Raw genomic sequence first — 17861 nt, forward strand, 5'->3', positions numbered from 1 at the left:
ATGTGAAATTTTCACTGTTATAAATGATTAGAGACCTACATGCTATAAATTCAAATTCCGAGGAAAGAGGTTTTTATTATTATTAGCTATATGGTGCAAGGAAGCCTGAGGCTTATGATGCACCATCCAAAAAAAAAAAAAAATTCCCAAGTTACCCTGAGAGAGAGAGGAGGGGGGGAGAGAGAAAAAAGTAGAAAGGAATCATCAAGGAAGAGAAGAATGATGATATCCAGCTCAGGACCCTGGGTGTGCCAAGCCCATACTCACCAGGTGTGAGCCCCTGGGTTTATTGATTGGATTGCTCAAAGTTTTCTTTTATCTAGCTAGTTGTTAATTACTATAACAAGTTTCTCTGTGGCCAGTTGAGACTGATAGCTTGAAAAAATTTAAAGGTCAACTGGATAGTTACCGACATAAGAAGAGAGAAGCATTGTTGGTCTGTTTTCTTATCTACTTTTTCTATTTTTTCTTTTATTTTTTAATTTATAATTTTATTATAATTTTTTTATTTATTTTTATTCTTTTATCATTGTTTGTTAGTATTTATATTATTTTTATTTATTATTATTTAAAAATTTTTTCCTTTATTGTTGTTTTGTTAATAATATTTATTTATATTATTATTTATTATTTATAAATTTATTTTTATTTTTTTATTGTCGTTAATATTTATTTATATTATTTTTACGTATTATTATTTATATTATTTTTATTTACATTATTTTTATTTATTATTATTTATTTATTGATGCAAAAACGTCTTTGGCGCTACCTACTAAATTTCAGACTGAAGTAAAACGATTTTGTCACGAAAATGCGAGATGGAAATAGCACAAATGATGTCATTTTCATAAAGGTTACTAATCTTCGCATATCCTTTAGGCCTATTGGGATCATTTTGGATGAAAAACTGGTATTTATCCTCTCCCTCTCTGCTATATGCCTGGTTGATAGAAGCCTGTTTGTTCTCATAGTCTGTTTTCCTAAAATTAAACTCCATGCCTTTACCTTTAATCAACAGCAGTCTTCTTTTTCTTGCAACGAAGGACTACATGAACACCTCCTGCTAATAGTTCCTGTATTATGAGCCCTATGATATCATCTGGTTAGTGAGTTTAATTCTATAATATTCTTACTCCTAGTGTTCTGTTACATGCTAATGCAAATAATAATCAATTTTATTTAAAAATTTTGCCTCCATGGTGATTTCCCTCCCACTTGTTCCAGTCGATAACAGGAAAATTGAAATTACCCATAACTGGATATCATCATTCTTCTCTCTTTCTTGGTGATTCCTTTTTACTTCTCTCTCTCTTTTAGGGTAACTCGGGAATTTTCTTTGGCTGCTGCAACATAAGCCTCAGACTTGCTTGCACTATAGGGCTACTAATAATAATAATAATAAGACAATCATGCTTGCTTGCCTATTTCAACTGCATGTATAGGCTATCACTTATTAGCATTAGTAGAGGCATATGATGCAAGAAAGCAAGCTTTATGCAGCATCAGCCAAAAAATAAAAAAAAAACCAATACCATTTCACCCCTCTGTTCGTTTGAAAAAACGAACAAGGTACAAGGTATTCGTGTAATGATTACGGCCTCCAGGGTTTCCCCTATATACCGCTGTATCTTCTGTAGTTTATTTATAGCCGGCAAGTGTGTGTAAATGTATGTTTTAGTGTAGGTTCTGATGGGTGTTGTTTGCCGGCCCTGGAGACTTTGCAGCCTGGAGGCAGGGGGGGAAGCCACCTGCGTCCAGACTCCCGTACCTTGCCACGAGGAGGCGCTCCAGGGGTTAGTAACCGCAAAGAGGGTTTCCAACCAGTGGTAAACCCGTGAAAGTTATGGGAAGGAGAAGTAGGACAAAGAAAGAAGAGAGATATTCTCTTAAGAAAGGAGCAGAAAACGGTAGGATGAATTAACAACTAAGAACAGAGAGGAAAGTTAGGTTTTCTCCGACTGGAAGAGGAGCCCAACCTCAGCCAGCCAGAGAAAGGAAAACTCAAGAAACAAATTTAATTGTGTCTGAGACACCAAGAAAATAACTTAACTTAACTTAGCATCTAATTACAAAATTTTCCAAAAATTTACAGTGAGAAGACGAGACTTCTGAGAAGCCCAGAAGAACTTGTCTGAACAATAGTTGGTAAGAGTTTTAAACAGTTACACTAAATAACAAGCAATCTAATAACCTTCAGTGATTTTGTTAGAACTGCAATTCTAGTATCTTAACCCACAATGAGGAAAACTTGAGATTTAACAAGGCTATTAACTCCGAGAGTCATAATAAAATTAAGATCACAATTACATAAAGAGGAAGTTGTAATTCTAAACAATAAATTTTTTTTTTTTTTTAATCCAAAGTTTTGAGTTAAACAGGATGAGCTGTGTTTAGCATCTTTCGTCTTCTAAACACGGAGTTAGCATAGTTACAAAAAGCTGAGAAGGATTCTGATGTTTCCAAAAATTTTGGGAAATCATCTAGGGTGTAAACATTAGTGTCTAACATGAGCTGGTAACGTAAATCTAAATATATGTTGCAATTTAGGACTAAATGTTCCACCGTCTCCTCAGCTCCACAATGACAAAGAGGAGAGGGGACCAGTCCAAACCTAAAAAGGCGGGAGTTAAGGCTGTGACCCGTAAGAAGAAAAGAGGAAAAAAGTCCAGGTTGAAGCCAGGAAAGATTCTTAGATTTTACAAAGACTTTAGGAAGGAAGGAGAAAGTAATTCTGCCAAGGGGAGAGTCATCCCAAGAGAGCTGCCACTCATCAAGGGCTAAACTGAGCAGTCGAGAAACTTCAAGGTCGGTAGAGTTATTATAATTATTTTCAAAAACACCAATGGAAGCAGGGGTAAGACGCCTCCTGTGAAATTTGAGAAATGCAAGGATAATTTCTAAATGAATGGGAAGGCGCCCATTCAGAACTAGCAGGGCATCAGTAGAAACAGTTCTACATGCCCTGCTCGTGGCCAAAAGGAAGGATCTTTGCGTCTGTAGAAGAATTTTAAGGATGAGAGAGTTTTGAACACGGGAACCCCACGCACCCGCGCCATATGTAACAATTGGGAGGAATATAGATTTGTAGTATAAACCCAATGTTCTAGATTTGAGGTTCCAAAGAGATCTGGCAATGTGAATTAACCAGCCAGTAGTTGATTTAATTTTTACCTTTAGGAATTTGCAGTGTGGAATGAAAGAAAGACGATCATCAATCACCACCCCAAGGTATTTAAATTCACGTACAAGCTTGATTGTCTGGTTGAGAAGCCTCACCACAGGAGGACGATTACGATTTAACAGACCTTTTAAGAGAAGCTGCTTTGTCTTAGATACAGAAATCGAAAGTTTATGAAGTGAGCACCATATGTGTAGATCATCCAAGATGTGGTTAGCCTTTGTTTCAAGCTCAAGGCGAGAATTCCCAGGGATCAGCAGGGCAAGATCATCAGCATAGGCAATATTAACAATATCGCCATGAGGGGCATTTAGCCATCCATCAAGGACCACGTTCCAGCAGACAGGGCCAAGAACGGATCCCTGAGGACAACCCCCTAGAAACCGGTCTTGAAACCGAGCAGAAGCCCGATGAGACCACAAGGTTCCTATCTTGAAAGTAGCTGGAAATAAGGCTATAGATAGGACAGGAAACCTCGGCTCTTCGGAACCTCTCCAGGACGCTCTGCCACCACAAGGTGTCAAAGGCCCCTTTGAAGTCCACGAAGAGACCGAGAACGTATTTTGAAGGAGATGTTCTAACAGTATTTAAAAGATGATTTATAGCATCTGTAGTTGATCTGCCCTTCGTGAAACCAAACTGGGAAGAAGAGGAGAGATTCCTAGAAACATAGTAGTCTTTAAATCTTGCAACAAGAAGTTTTTCCAGAATTTTCCCAAGAAAAGGAAGAAGAGAGATTGGCCTATAGGAGGAAGGTGAGTCAACAGGTTTAGCCGGACTCTTAATTAGCAGTTTAAGATTGGCAGTCTTCCAACGATCTGGGAAGACACCATAAAGCAAACAAGTATTCATTAAGGTAGCAATGAGACAGGGTTTAGTTTTCCAAGTGCGCTTTATGATAGAGACCTCAAGATTGTCAAGCCCAGGACTTTTGCCACAAGAGAAAGAGTTGACCACTGTATCGATTTCCTCAACGGTAAAAGGAGGTTCATTTGAGGGGCCTTCAAAGGAAAGATGTTGAAGACGAAACAGAGTCTGGTCATTACTTTCAGGAACCGAAGTATCCTGTGGAAGAAGTTCATCTAAAATCGCTTCAATAGATGTAGACCAAGTGAGAGTTTCAGAGGAATTGGGGAGTGAGATTGAATTCTGTGGGGTATGCAGATGTAATTTTGACGCAAGAACTTTGTGAGGTAGGCCCCAGGGATCGTTTTTAATAGTTTTTTCAACTAATCTATCCCATGCAAGAGATTTCTCCTTCCGGATAGTGTTAAAGTAATTGCTTCTAGCAGCTCTGTAAATTTCAAAGAGCCTATTCAGTTCTGCAGGAGGCCTATCAGAGCTTAGCTTTAAATTTATTTAGGCTATCAACTTCCACAACAAGGGATGGAAGTCTGTTCCACCAACCAACTACCCGCTGGATAAAGGCAAATTTCCGCACATCAATCCTACATCTGTCTTTCCTCAATTTGAATTTATGCCCTCTCAGGTGATTATTCTGAGCAAGAGGTAGATCCCATCGGAATTGAGCATGCTCAAACCATTCAAGGTTTTATGCACTCTATCAGATCACCTCGCCGGTGCCTAGTCACCAGACACTGTAATTTGCAAAACTTAAGCCTTTCTTCATAAGAGCAACCCTTTATTCCATTCACTAATCTTGTTGCCCTTCTCTGTACTCGTTCCAGCAGCTCTACATCCTTCTTGAAATGAGGCCTCCAGACCTGTATACAGTACTCAAGGTGTGGCCTGACCATTGCCTTATACAAGGGAATAATCACCTCCTTATCCCTGCTAGAAAAATTCCTGTATATTATTGACAAGATACCATGAGCTACTCTTGCGCCCGTCTGCACTGCTCAGAGAACTTCATATCTGCCTGCACAAATACCCCGAGGTCCTTTTCATTCTCTACCACTGTCAGTGTAGTACCACAGAGTTGATATGTTGCTCTGGGGTTACTGTTTCCCATATGTAGTACTTTACATTTGTCAGTGTTAAACTTCATTTGCCACCTCTCAGCCCATCTGTTCTACCTTTCCAGATCCTATTGCAGCAGCATAGCGTCAGTAGTGTCCTTAATAACCCTGCCAACCTTTGTATCGTCTGCAAACTTAGACATTAAGCTTGATATACCATCATCAATATCATTTATAAACAGAAAACAACAATGGACTGAACACTGAGGGATTCCACTAATAACATTAGTCCACGATGAGCAGTGTCCATTGATTACCACTCTCTGTCTTCTCCCCCTCAACCATCACTTTGTCCATAGCAACTATTTGCCTCCAATGCCACACTGCTCCAATTTGTGCAGCAGTCTTCCATGTGCAACAGTATCAAAAACCTTTCTAAGATCCAAGTATATAATATCAAAGTTATTCCCTGCATCCAGTTCTTTTGTGACTGCATTATAGTATCCAATCAAATTGGTCAGGCAAGACTTTCCCTTAACAAAACCATGCTGTGTCCGAGCTATAACTGAAGTCTTGTCTAGATGATCCTGCAGTGCTTCTTTAACCAGTGCCTCCATTAATTTTCCTGGAAGAGAAGTTAAACTCACAGGTCTATAGTTACTTGTCAGCCTTTGATCCTCCTTTGTGAATTGGGGTCACATTTGCACATCTCCAGTCTATGGGTACCTCCCCTGAGTCCAAAAAAGCTCTCATAATTATTGCTACGGGTTCGCTTACTTCCTTTGCTGCCTCCTTTAATATAACTGGATAGATCCCATCCACCGTGGGTGCCTTTTTTATATTTATCCTCAACAGTTTTTCCTCCACTTTCCTCTCAGTTATTAAAAAATCATCTAGATCACTGCCAGAATTTACTTCACCTCTGGCATTCCCCTTCCTGAATAACTCCTCATGTGTGAATGTCACAGCAAAATACTCGTTTAGTTTGTTAGCCACCTGAGCAGGATCCTTAACTGTTGAACCATCAATATCGAGTGGACCAATCTGATTTATCCCTTTCCTTCTAGAGTTTACATAGGTAAAGAACTCTTTTTCTTTGCATCCTTTGCCAAGGATTTCTCATAATCTGCCTTTACCTACCCAATCTCCTTTGTTATTTGGTTACAGACCAGCTTATATCTATCATAGGCTTCCATGTCGCCCATTAATTTATATGTATCCCATGCAATTTTCTTCTCTGCCTTATGTAGTAGTAGTGGCACGTGATGCAAGAAAGCAAGTGTATGAGCTTATGCAGCATCAGCCAAAAAAAAAAAATCACACCATTCCCTCCAAATGCCTGTCCAGTTCCTCCTTAAATTTATTTAACCTATCAACTTCCACAACGACAGATGGAAGTTTGTTCCAGCAATTAACCACCCGCTGGCTAAAGGCAAATTTCCGCACATCTATTCTACATCTGTCCTTTCTTAATTTGAACTTATGTCCCCGTAGGTTCGTAATCTGAACAAGTGGAAGAATCCCATTAGAATTCAGCGTGCCCAACCCATTCAAGGCCTTATAGACCTCAATCAGATCACCGCACAGGTGCCTAGTCTCCAGCCACTGCAATTTGCAGAACTTAAGCCTCTCTTGGTAAGAGGATCCCTTCATTCCCCTCACCAATCGTGTTGCTCTTCTCTGTACACGCTCAAGCAAATCTACATCCTTCCTAAAATGAGGCCTCCAGACCTGTACGCAGTACTCAAGGCGTGGCCTGACCATTGCCTTATACAGAGGGACAATCACCTCCTTTTCCCTGCTAGCAAAATTCCTATATATCATTGACAAAACCCCATGACCTGCCCTAGCAGCCTGTCTGCATTGCTCAGAAAACTTCATATCTGACTGCACAATTACTCCCAGATCTTTTTCATTTTCTACCACCTTAAGTGTAGTACCACACAGTTGGTACGTTTCTCTGGGGTTACTTCTACCCATATGCTGTACTTTGCATTTGTCAAGGTTAAACTTCAGTTGCCACTTCTTAGCCCATCTGCCCAAATTATCTAGATCCTGTTGCAGTAGCACACTGCCATTACTGTCATTAACAACCCTGCCAACCTTTGTGTCATCTGCAAACTTCGACATTAAGCCTGATATACCTTCATCAATATCATTGATAAATTCACAAAACAACAGTGGACCCAACACCGAACCCTGTGGGACTCCACTAATAACATTAGTCCACGAAGAGCAGCACTGATTGATTACCACCCTCTGTCTTTTCCCACTTAACCATCCTTTTATCCATTGTAGCAACTTACCCTTAATACCATTCTGCTCCAATTTGTACAGTAGTCTTCCAAGCGCAACAGTGTCAAAAGCTTTCCTGAAATCCAAGTATATGAAATCAAAATTATTTTTTGCATCCAGTTCCTTTGTAACTACATCATAATATCCTATCAAATTTGTCAGACAAGACTTTCCCTTAACAAACCCATGCTATGTCTGAATTATTGCTGCAGTCTTGTCTAGATGTCTAATGTCTCATTAGTTCATCTGACCTCCATTTAGGCCTAAACCTTGAACAATATTTCTTAGTTGGTATGTAAAGCCTAGTTGTTGTTATTGTTATGTGGTTTTTAGGAGCATTAGCAACTAAGGCCATATTGCTCCGGGGATATGCTTTGGTCATTACCTGACCTTTCTGCATCCTCCGTATTTGGTGGGCATGGGTTTGAACCCCGGTCTAATCAAGAAGTGTGTGCTATGCACTGCTGCTCCTGCCCACCTGGCTACGGAGGTGCCATAAAGCCTAGTAGCTTCCAAGATAAGTTCTTTGAATGCTTCCCATTTTGAATTTGCTGTTGGTAACATCACCAGTGGGTCCCACTGTATAGAATTTAAATACTGTCTCAGACCATCATAGTCGCCTTTACGAAAGCAAAAACCCTTCCTTTTACCCCTGATGGTAGTTACCTCTTAGAGTAAATCCCACTTCAGCACACTGTGATCACTGCCACCTAGTGGTTCCTTTATCTGCAGATTCTTAATGCATGAAGAATCACTACTGATAATCAAATCAAGAATATTACTCCCTCTAGTTGCCTCCCGAACATGCTGCTGTAGAAAACAATCATCCAATAAATCCACAAAAGCCTTGCTAGTGTATGAGTGACCAACCCACAAATTCCAGTCATTATTTGGGAAATTAAAATTCCACATTATAAGACTCTCTGATTTACTGGCCCACTCTATTTACCTGTACAGTATCTTATTATACTCATCAGAGTCATTAGGCCTATAGCACACTCCTACTCTCAATTTTGATCTCCCAATGCTTATGTCACACCAAACTGACTCGACATTGCACTGTCCAGCGATGTCGACTGGCTTCACTTCCTTGGATTTTATGTGTTTCTTAACTAATAGCATAACCAGTGGTGAGCTATAGTGGGCTCGCATGGGCTTTGTTCGCATTGTTATTTTTTTCGAAAATTAGCAAGCCCATTGTTGAGATTTATTTTACAAATGAAATTCTGAATGCAGTTATTGAGTATCCAGAACCGAAATTACGGTGGGGCGAGCGGGGGCCCCATTCCCAGCATTTTAATGACGCAATCGTTTGGTTATGTGTTTTAAAATTGCGTCATTTTTGATTTAATTACAGTCGGATCTCTGTTTAACCAACTTCTTTGTAGTGAATTTTTTTGATCCCCCCTTGGTAATTACATTTAAAATAGTTTCTGTTGAACGAAGAAAATTTTCATATAACGAACAGATTAGGAGAGACAACTCTGTATGCATTGTTCTCACCTCTGTCCTTGAGGCAATTTAAGAGATTACCGTTTCACAATGTTAGTGGTGTCCATAAAACCTATGCAGTCACATACTAAGAAGTCCGCTAGTCAATATGCTTTCCATAGCCAGTCAGAGGATTAAGATGATTCTGGACACGGATTATAGCCTCTGGTCAATGTGTTGCGGTTCCCCTTTACTCCTACAAGAAGTCATAGGTTTTTAGGAGAAGTGAGTGATCCTTGCCTTCCAGTAAATGTCTCCTGTCTATGTTTACATGGTCACAGTAGCTGAATATCCGTGTGATTTAGATATTTTTCACAGTATTCAAAGAACTAGTGGGAGAGTAACATGGGGGGGGGAGGAATTGAGGCAACTGAAATATTATATAAACTTTCCGAAGATGAAATGTTGGCAGATTTTAAAACTTTGTCGAGCTTTCACTGTGTAGAAAATGTTCTAAAATATAATGGCATACAGGCAATAATTAAAAAAAAAAAAACTGTATCACCGATCTCCAAAAAACTAGCGCGAATTAAGGATGATTCCTAAAGAATTTGATGTGGAAACTATAAAGATCGGTCGTGTGTTCGGGCCACGACGGGCAGTTTTTAGCTGGCGGACGGCAATTGTGGGTTGGAGGAATTCCTGCTTTGTGCAAACATTTTTAATCAAAAGTTAAATATTCCGGATTATTAAATCGACTTTTAAATTTGGAATTTCTTAACCATTTAGCACTAATTGTCAACATCCTGCAAGAGCTCTCTTACCTTTCAGAAGCGTTACAGAATCACAATGAATGGTAAAAGCATATAAATTAATTATTCCAACTACCAATACTATTGCTAATTTGAAAAATTCTGAAGGAAATTATGAAGCTAAAATTGAGAGCATGTTGAAGTGGAAACAATTTGAAGGAATCAAAATTGAAAGTAAAAAAATTATATTGTGACAAGTTATTAAATGCATTGTTTTATCCTTAAAGGATAACTTATTAGTGGAACAGGGTGATTTTAAATTAAATAAAGAAAATAACGATACCATTGAAAAATATTTTAAACATCTGCTACCCGAAATCGTCAATTTGAAAAAACTTTCGTCTCGGTGGCAAGGCAGTGAAAACCGAAGAAGAAATTTAAGTTTTCTGATAAAATATGAAACAAAAATTAATGATTTTAGAGATTTTTGTCGAAGACAGTTTATCTTTAAAATCGAGTGAAATTCCCTTTTCAATTAAGAAAGCCAGAAATATCTTTGAAACCATTGCCATTAGCAGTGCTGAAGCTTAGCGAGCTTTCAGCACTGAATAATATTGAGTAAATGAATGAATGAATAATGTTGACAATTAAACACGTTGCAGAATATGATGACCGTACATCTAAATGGAAAACCTTTGCTTCAATTTGATCAGGATCGTTACATCAAATCATTCCTCTGTAATCATCGCTAAGCTATTGAGCAAAGCAGAAAATCGAAAACAAATATTAATGAAGAAGTAAATTGGCAATTTTTAAAATAAAATTTTCTTGAATATTTGTGAAATAATTTTTTTCCATGTAATCTGTGATTTTTTGTGTACTTTTTCTAGAAAGTTTGTTTTTTATGTAATATTTGTTTTTATATTGTGGAATGCTTTGTGATAGTTTTTATGTTATTTGTGATATGGGAAATATTTCATGTTATTTTTTATTCGCAATATTAAAATTTTATCATGAAAAAAATATATCCATTATATTTACCTAGTTGTTAAAAAAAAGTTGAATAAAAAAGTTGCGCGTATGCCGAGCACGCGCGGTAGATGTCCTTCGCGTTTCTTTTAGGTATTTTTATTTGTATATATTGATTACGAAATAAAAGAGCTTTTTTATTGTAAATATTTTTTCGATCATTCACAGATTTTCATAATTTCTGGAAGACAAGATACAATGGATTTATGACAACCAAAGTAAGAGATGTATACTTACGAGAGCAACGTATCTAAATATCTCTGTAAAAAAGCACCGATTGATGTACTGATCTTGTAGTTGAAGCAACTTATGCAACTGTTAGGGGCACCTAACAATGGAATGTGTCGAAAATGCGAGACAAAAAAAGAAATTGTTGACAAATATTGTTGAAACCATACTTAATGCAGTAGTAACTTCAGGAAGCATGATTTTGACGTCATACTATTCAAAAATTCTAAAACGTTAGAACTCCAGACACCGTCATATCCAGTTGAGATATCATACCGATCACGAAAAATGCGTCACGTGCTATAATCACACTACTTACTAGTGCGAACGTGGGAAGCGCTTCTAGTGCAAGCCGCGGATGACGTCACTTCCATGACTGATCAAATTTACTCGGTAGAAAGTTGGAAAAACTGCGAGCCCATTGTTAAAATATTCACAGCTCACCACTGAGCATAACCCCTCCTTCCTTCCTATCCTGTCTATCCTTTCTGTACACATTGTACTCCCCAAATTCCAGTTCTGCATTCCTTATATCTGTGTGACACCACGTCTCTGATATCCCAACAATATCTGTCTTTGATGTTTTGAGCAATACCTCAAATTCATCAAATTTATTTACCAAACTCCTAGCATTGGTGTACACACGCAAGTATACATGCACCTGTTCCTATTCTTAGCTACCCTAACACAACCCATGTGTTTACTTGTATCGCAATGACTGCCAGCAGTCTCTGAAATATTATCCTGCAACTTGTTTTCCAGGCTGCTGCTCATTCCAATAGAAGCAGTGCAAGAATCACTTTCACCTCTGCCAGTGGCTACTGTTAATCTATTAGTCCTTGTATGCCCCCCAAGCTAGCAGTTTTTCGACCCACATAACACTGCCCCGATAGCATCAGGAAATATTCTTGCACCCTTTCTATTTAAGTGTATCCCATCCCTGTAGAAGCAGTCTCTCCTGTTAACAAGCACAGACCCCAGGCTGAGAAAAATTCTACCCCTTGAGCCTTGCACAATCTTTCCAGGGCCGAATTGATCGACAAGGCTCTCATCATATACTCCCTCCTATCGTGTCTGGGCAGAATTGCAGACACTTTCAAATTCAACCCTAATTCACGGCTTTTTTTCAACAGTGACCTGTACTTGTTAAGTAATTCTGCCGGTTTCCTACTCTTAATATCATTAGTGCCAACGTGTACAACTATATCACCTTTTGTGCCCTTAAAAGATGATACCCGCTCTACAACGTCATCAACTTTTGTCCCTGGCAGACATACCCCGGTCCTGTTCCATCTATCCTTTTTTGCACAATATGTTCCCCGTTTCCCTGACAATAGAGTCACCTGTAACAACTAGTTCCTTTGGGACCAGTGCATTCTGCCTTGGGGGTTGCCGCTGTGTTGCGTGATGACCTAGTGCAAGCTCTGGTGTTGATGTGGACAGCTGAGAGCTTGATGGGCCCCACAATTTAGATCCTTTGAGAGTATTCACCCTGTCCTTCAAGCTCTCATACAGGCCCATAACAATGCTAGGTTGTCGCCTGATTTCCTTACATCGTGCACACACAAAAACATCCCCCATGGCAATATCATGTCCTGTACCCGATTGCCCCACAAACATCAAGCAAGTAGTGCATTTTAAAAGGCTGTGGTTCAGAGGGCAACTGCCCCCCTCAGTTCTCCCCTGAGTCACAGCACTTTCATTAGCTTGAGCCTTCTGCTTTGCTGCTCTGGTCTGATTTTGATTTAATTTCAATAAAATTTCAATTTAAGTACAAAATTATAACCCTAAACTTGTATCCCAACACAGTTATAACGCTATATATATTTTTCAGTATCGAGTATTATCTACAAGTTCCGTTTATATAACTTCCGTATCAAGTTATGTATTAATTAATTATGTTACGTTTGTAATCTAAGTCCTTATATGTATTTAGTTAAAAAGTACAATTTAATTGACAATGAAGTTTAACAAGATTAATAGATTTTCTGATTAATTGACAATATTATATTATATACTATACTAATGCTGTCTAGTTCTGGATATAACGTTATATCGTATAACAATGGCGGCAAGTTACGAAAGGTAAATCTATGGACACTTAAGTATTAATTTACTTCCAAATCTAGCTGTCAATTCAGAATAAAGTAAGGATCCTTACTAGGTCTATAAACTACTTATAAAAAATAATTTAATATAACAGTTGGTCAATAAAGCGGCTAAATATGGCTAAAAAACTTCTCATTCAGTGGAGCTGCAACTTGTAACATGTGGATATTGTTCACAGTCTTATGGTTGGTAGCATACCCCTGCTCTTGTTTTATATTTGCATCCAGCTACTTCCCACCATAGAAATTTTGTGCAAAAGTTCTTTGCATTAAAGCTGCTTCTGTAAGAATCATGACTTGAAACTGCTTCTGCTGAAGTTCTTGTCTCTCCTTAAGAAATACATTATACATGCATGTTGAAATTCATAAACCACTGTTTATGGGTGACAGCACATTACTATTAACCACTGTAGATGCAATTAAGGCTATGTGTCCTTGTATAATTGACTTTTACAGCATAAACAAGACCTTTTGAGATGGACTTTGACCCATATCATCAGTTAATCATATCTATATTACTCCTATTTCTTTCCCCAATGAGTATTTTCTCTGAACCCTTAAAATATATCAGTGATATTGGCAAAAGCCCTTTGCTACCTTTGGTAAACTGTATTCTGAAACTGTATTCTCTACAAAATAAATTCCTTCCGAGCAAGTTTGGGTTGTGCCAATAACCCCCTCCCAAAAGCCTTAGCATTAGCAAAGGCATATGGTGCAAGAAAGCAAGCTTATACAGCATTCTCAAAAAAAAAAAAAAAAAAAACATTCCCATTTCATCCATCCATTCACTCTAAAAGTTTGTCTAGTTGTTGAATAGTTCTAGTTCTTTTAGCCTTGAATTCATTTAAGCTGTCAACTTCCACAATCATCAGTTCATGTGCACTTAATATCATTAGTTTCACGCAAATAATAATGCACTCTTTGCCTCCCCTTTAAAATTTGGTAATATGTTGGTGACAACATTAGTTGTTACTTTTGGTATTCACACCCTGGTTCTAGTCCATTTGTCCTTATTACAAAAAAAGTTGCTCATTTCCCCAACATATGAAATCTCCCAGTAAAATTAAATATACACTTTATTATTATTATTCTTTTCTAGGGCCTCAATTAGGGGTGCATCACTGCCAGGTCACTAGATTCTTGATCCCTGATGAGTTCCCAGTTATATGTTTCTTGTGTCAAGTACCCATTCTGCAATGACTCAAATTCATCTAGTAATGTACCAAGTTCTAACCTGAGATTGGTATACTCATTACACTTGGAACAAAAAAAAAAAAAAAAGAATTATTAGTTAAGCTGTGATTATCAACTTGATTGAACTTTGAATGTGGCTATGCAAGCAATGAACTTTTGACTATGTGGGAATTGCCTGCAGCCATTTTTGTCTGATTCATGATAGATACCATGCATATTTAATATCCTTCATTGAAATATTCATTGCAGATCTCTTAACAGTCATTATTAAGGTAAGAATGAAACTAACCAAGTATTACAGAATTTACTTTACAGAATTTAAATCAACAAAATTTTGCACTTACCAAAACTTTGCTACTGCTGAACTTAAAAATTTTAGCTTACAAGATAATGTAAAGAATGTGGAATTAGTGGAATTAGATTGAGAAAAGAATTGGATTTGTAAAATATTGCAAGAAATAACTTTACAGAATTATCAAAATTAAATTTATAAAATTACGAAAAGAAAAGAAAATTACAAAGCATCAAACAAATTAAGGAAAAACAAAAACTTACCTGCTGTCTGTATGAGCTTAAGTAAATTTAGAGAAGTTTTGGGTGGGAAGGGGAGTTTTTGTCTAGCAGTACAGGTCATCAAAAAAAAATTATAGGGTATATGCCAAACAGGTTATAAGTTAGAATAAATTTTTAGAAATTTGTAGATAAAAGAATCACTAAAACAATTTATATAAAATCATAAAAGAATCACTAAAACAATTTATATAAAATCTTGCTGTTATTTAATTTTTTATTTCCTTTTTTTTTCATTTTCTTTAATTAGGAATTTGAAAATATTGAATGTGAGTGGCCAATATTCTTCCTTTATATGATTCTAGATGGTAAGTCAGATATATAAAAATTTTTTTCTAAATTTTCAGGTGTATATTTTTGATTAGAAATTTAGAAATTTTCAGGCTAAGAAGTTAAAATCCAAGTTAAGCTTGGCCAATTCAAGCCACAACTTTGACGACCGGGCTAGCCAGGTGGGTCAAGTGCCTGCCTGGCAACCCAAAGGTAGAGTGTAGAGTGTGTTTAGTGTCAAACGGCACCAGGGGTTTCCCCCATCTCCGCGTGCTATACATTGTGGGTGTGAAACAGAACACTGTCAATGCCAGAGGTTTAAAAGTGTATGGATTTTGTACATGTGTAGTGTCGTGTACCATTGTTCCTCTGGTCATTTAGCCGCTGGGCCCCTAATGGGACCCAACGTTGTCCACACTCTGCCTCGTGGAGGCAGACCAGGTACACCACTATTATAGTTATTTACTCTGCCAGGTCCTGCCACCTAATTTCCTGAGATTTCAGTGGCTAGGAGTTTAAAAAAAAAAAAAAAAAAAAAAAAAAAATTAAATAAATAAATAAATAAAAAAAAATAATAAATAAATAATAATAAAAAAAAATAATAATAGATATAAATAATATATATATAAATAATATATATATATATATATATATAAATAAAAGATATATATATATATATATATATATATAAATAAATTTTTTATAAGAATGCAACAGTATAAAATATTATTAATTAATGGTTTAGGTTTTATGTGGGGCGCCTCCGTAGCCAGGTGGGAAGGAGCAGCAGTGCGTAGCACACGCTTCTTGATTAGACCGGGGTTCGAGCCCGTCACCACCAAATACGGAGGATGCGGAAAGGTCAAGGGAATGACCACCACATATTCCCGGAGCAATATGGCCTTAGTTGCTAATGCTCCTAAAAACCAAAAAAATAACAAATAACAAATAATAGGTTTTATGTTCAGGGTCCTACTATAGGAACGGGAATAGCAATCCCGAACTGCCCAAGCACGATCTTTTTTTGTCTTTTTCAGTATTCTTTATACCTTCCTACACCCCCCCCCCCCATATTTTTATTTCTTGTGGGCCATTGGTTTATCGAATGAAATATTCGAGATGCTCCTTTTCTGCTTTAAAACACTTTTCTCACCTAAACAAAGTACAGCGACTATTTACTGCTACTTTGTAAGTTTGTTATTTTTTACTGTCCTGGCATTACTTCACGTGTTTAATACCTACCCCCATTTTACATTCATAATTTAATTTTCTATTTCTCTAAATTAGTTTCCAACTTATGACACATGGGATATATAGGTTAATTTAATTTTATTTTTGATTATTTCCTTAATTTTTCCGATTTCTTACACGCATGTAAGAAAACAATGATGCCAGTAAGTTATGTTATTTCTTTTTAATCTTTACTTTCAGCCTCTGTCAGGTCAGCCATGAAATGTATGCAAGCCTTATGATTTAAATTTAAATTTTAACCATTATATGCCTTACCGACTTTTCACATGTACTACGTATATTTCATGTCATTTTGTCCATTGTAGGCTTTACTTAATTATTTCCATGTTTTCCTATGATTTTGGCGGCTGGCTCCGGATGAAGGTGCTGAAGTCATAGGTTAAAGAGCATTAAGTAATTCGTATTACTTCTTTTTATCTTTGGTCCCCTCTTTGTTCTCCATAATTATTATTTCAGTTCCGTTAGCTCCTTGTTCTCCATAATTACGAGTGCAGTTCCACTAGCTCTTTGCCTTTCTCTACCAAACTTTATGTTCTCTACCTACAAACTTATAAATATATACAGTGGATTCCAGTTATTTGGGCCACCGGTTAATTGGGGTAGCCAGTTATTTGGGACAAATCTTAAAGAACAGAACCCAATCAAGAAAATAGCCAGGGTTTACTTTGCTTAATTGGGACAACATGCCGTTTAATCGGGGCAGGAGACTGCAGCACTCAAGATTACCCTGTGATTGTCTCCAATCATACCACATGGTTCTGTCAGATTTCTGAAGGTCACACCATAAAACAATAAAAATGATTAGCATTCCCCTGTTTATTGGGCTTTTCTGTTAATGTAATCTATTACAAACAGGTAGTAAACTCGACCTTATTGAATTTGTGATGATACCGATAGCTGGAATTCTGTGGGTTTTCATGTTATGGTGAAATGTGTTTCCCCTTCCATGAAATCTTCATTCATATAAAAAACAAATTTTCAGAAGCTTCTCTTCATTCCTATTTTTAAGCTTCGTAACTTGTTACTCTGTTCTCACTTGTGAGTATCATGTTACTTGCGATTTGTGTGTGTGTGCTGTGTTCTTTGTTATTGATTGCTTATCTTTTTTACTGTTTTAAATTTTAACCCCCACCCACAAATGTTAGTGAACAGAAATATCAATTAGTTAGTATGTACATATTAATTAAGCTACGCATGTAAGCGTAAATTTATTTTTATTTTGCTAACCTGTGGAAAATATTCTTCCGATTTTCACGTATCATTTAATTTTTTAATTGATAAGGTAATAAAGTGTAAATTTGTGTTTGATATATCTTTACTTTTATAGCCGGTGGATAATATTCCTCCTATTTTTGCTAATTAGAATTGCTGTTTAATTAATAGAATTAAAATTCAGTTCACAATCATGATCACAATGACCGGCACTTACTACATATTGTATAGTGAACAGTACTTTACTATGGTGAGTCCATCATAACGTGATTTGATCGTACAGAAAATCAATCATAAAGCGGGGATCCACTGTGTTTTTAACTATTTACTTGGATCTTCGCATAATTGGGGCAGCTGCTTAATTGGGCCAAAATGCACTACTCCCTATGTGTCCCAAATAACCGGAATCAACTTTATATAT

At 37.1% G+C, this 17861-nt stretch overlaps 1 protein-coding gene across 3 annotated transcripts in view; it reads left to right on the top strand.

Annotated features, from left to right (window-relative positions):
• Window positions 1-17861, top strand: part of LOC150082968 (putative phosphorylase b kinase regulatory subunit beta) — a 735196-nt gene that overhangs the window by 225493 nt on the left and 491842 nt on the right. For all 3 annotated transcript variants that reach the window (XM_090377701.1, XM_090377699.1, XM_090377700.1), the window contains exon 10: window positions 14958-15015. In XM_090377701.1, coding sequence (XP_090233827.1) covers window positions 14958-15015 — 58 coding nt within the window. The remainder of the gene's footprint in view (window positions 1-14957; window positions 15016-17861) is intronic.

The sequence above is a fragment of the Mastigoproctus giganteus genome, chromosome 7 (assembly GCF_048544385.1).
Source record: "Mastigoproctus giganteus isolate SK-2022 chromosome 7, ASM4854438v1, whole genome shotgun sequence".
In the NCBI taxonomy this organism is placed as follows: Eukaryota; Metazoa; Arthropoda; class Arachnida; order Uropygi; family Thelyphonidae; genus Mastigoproctus; species Mastigoproctus giganteus.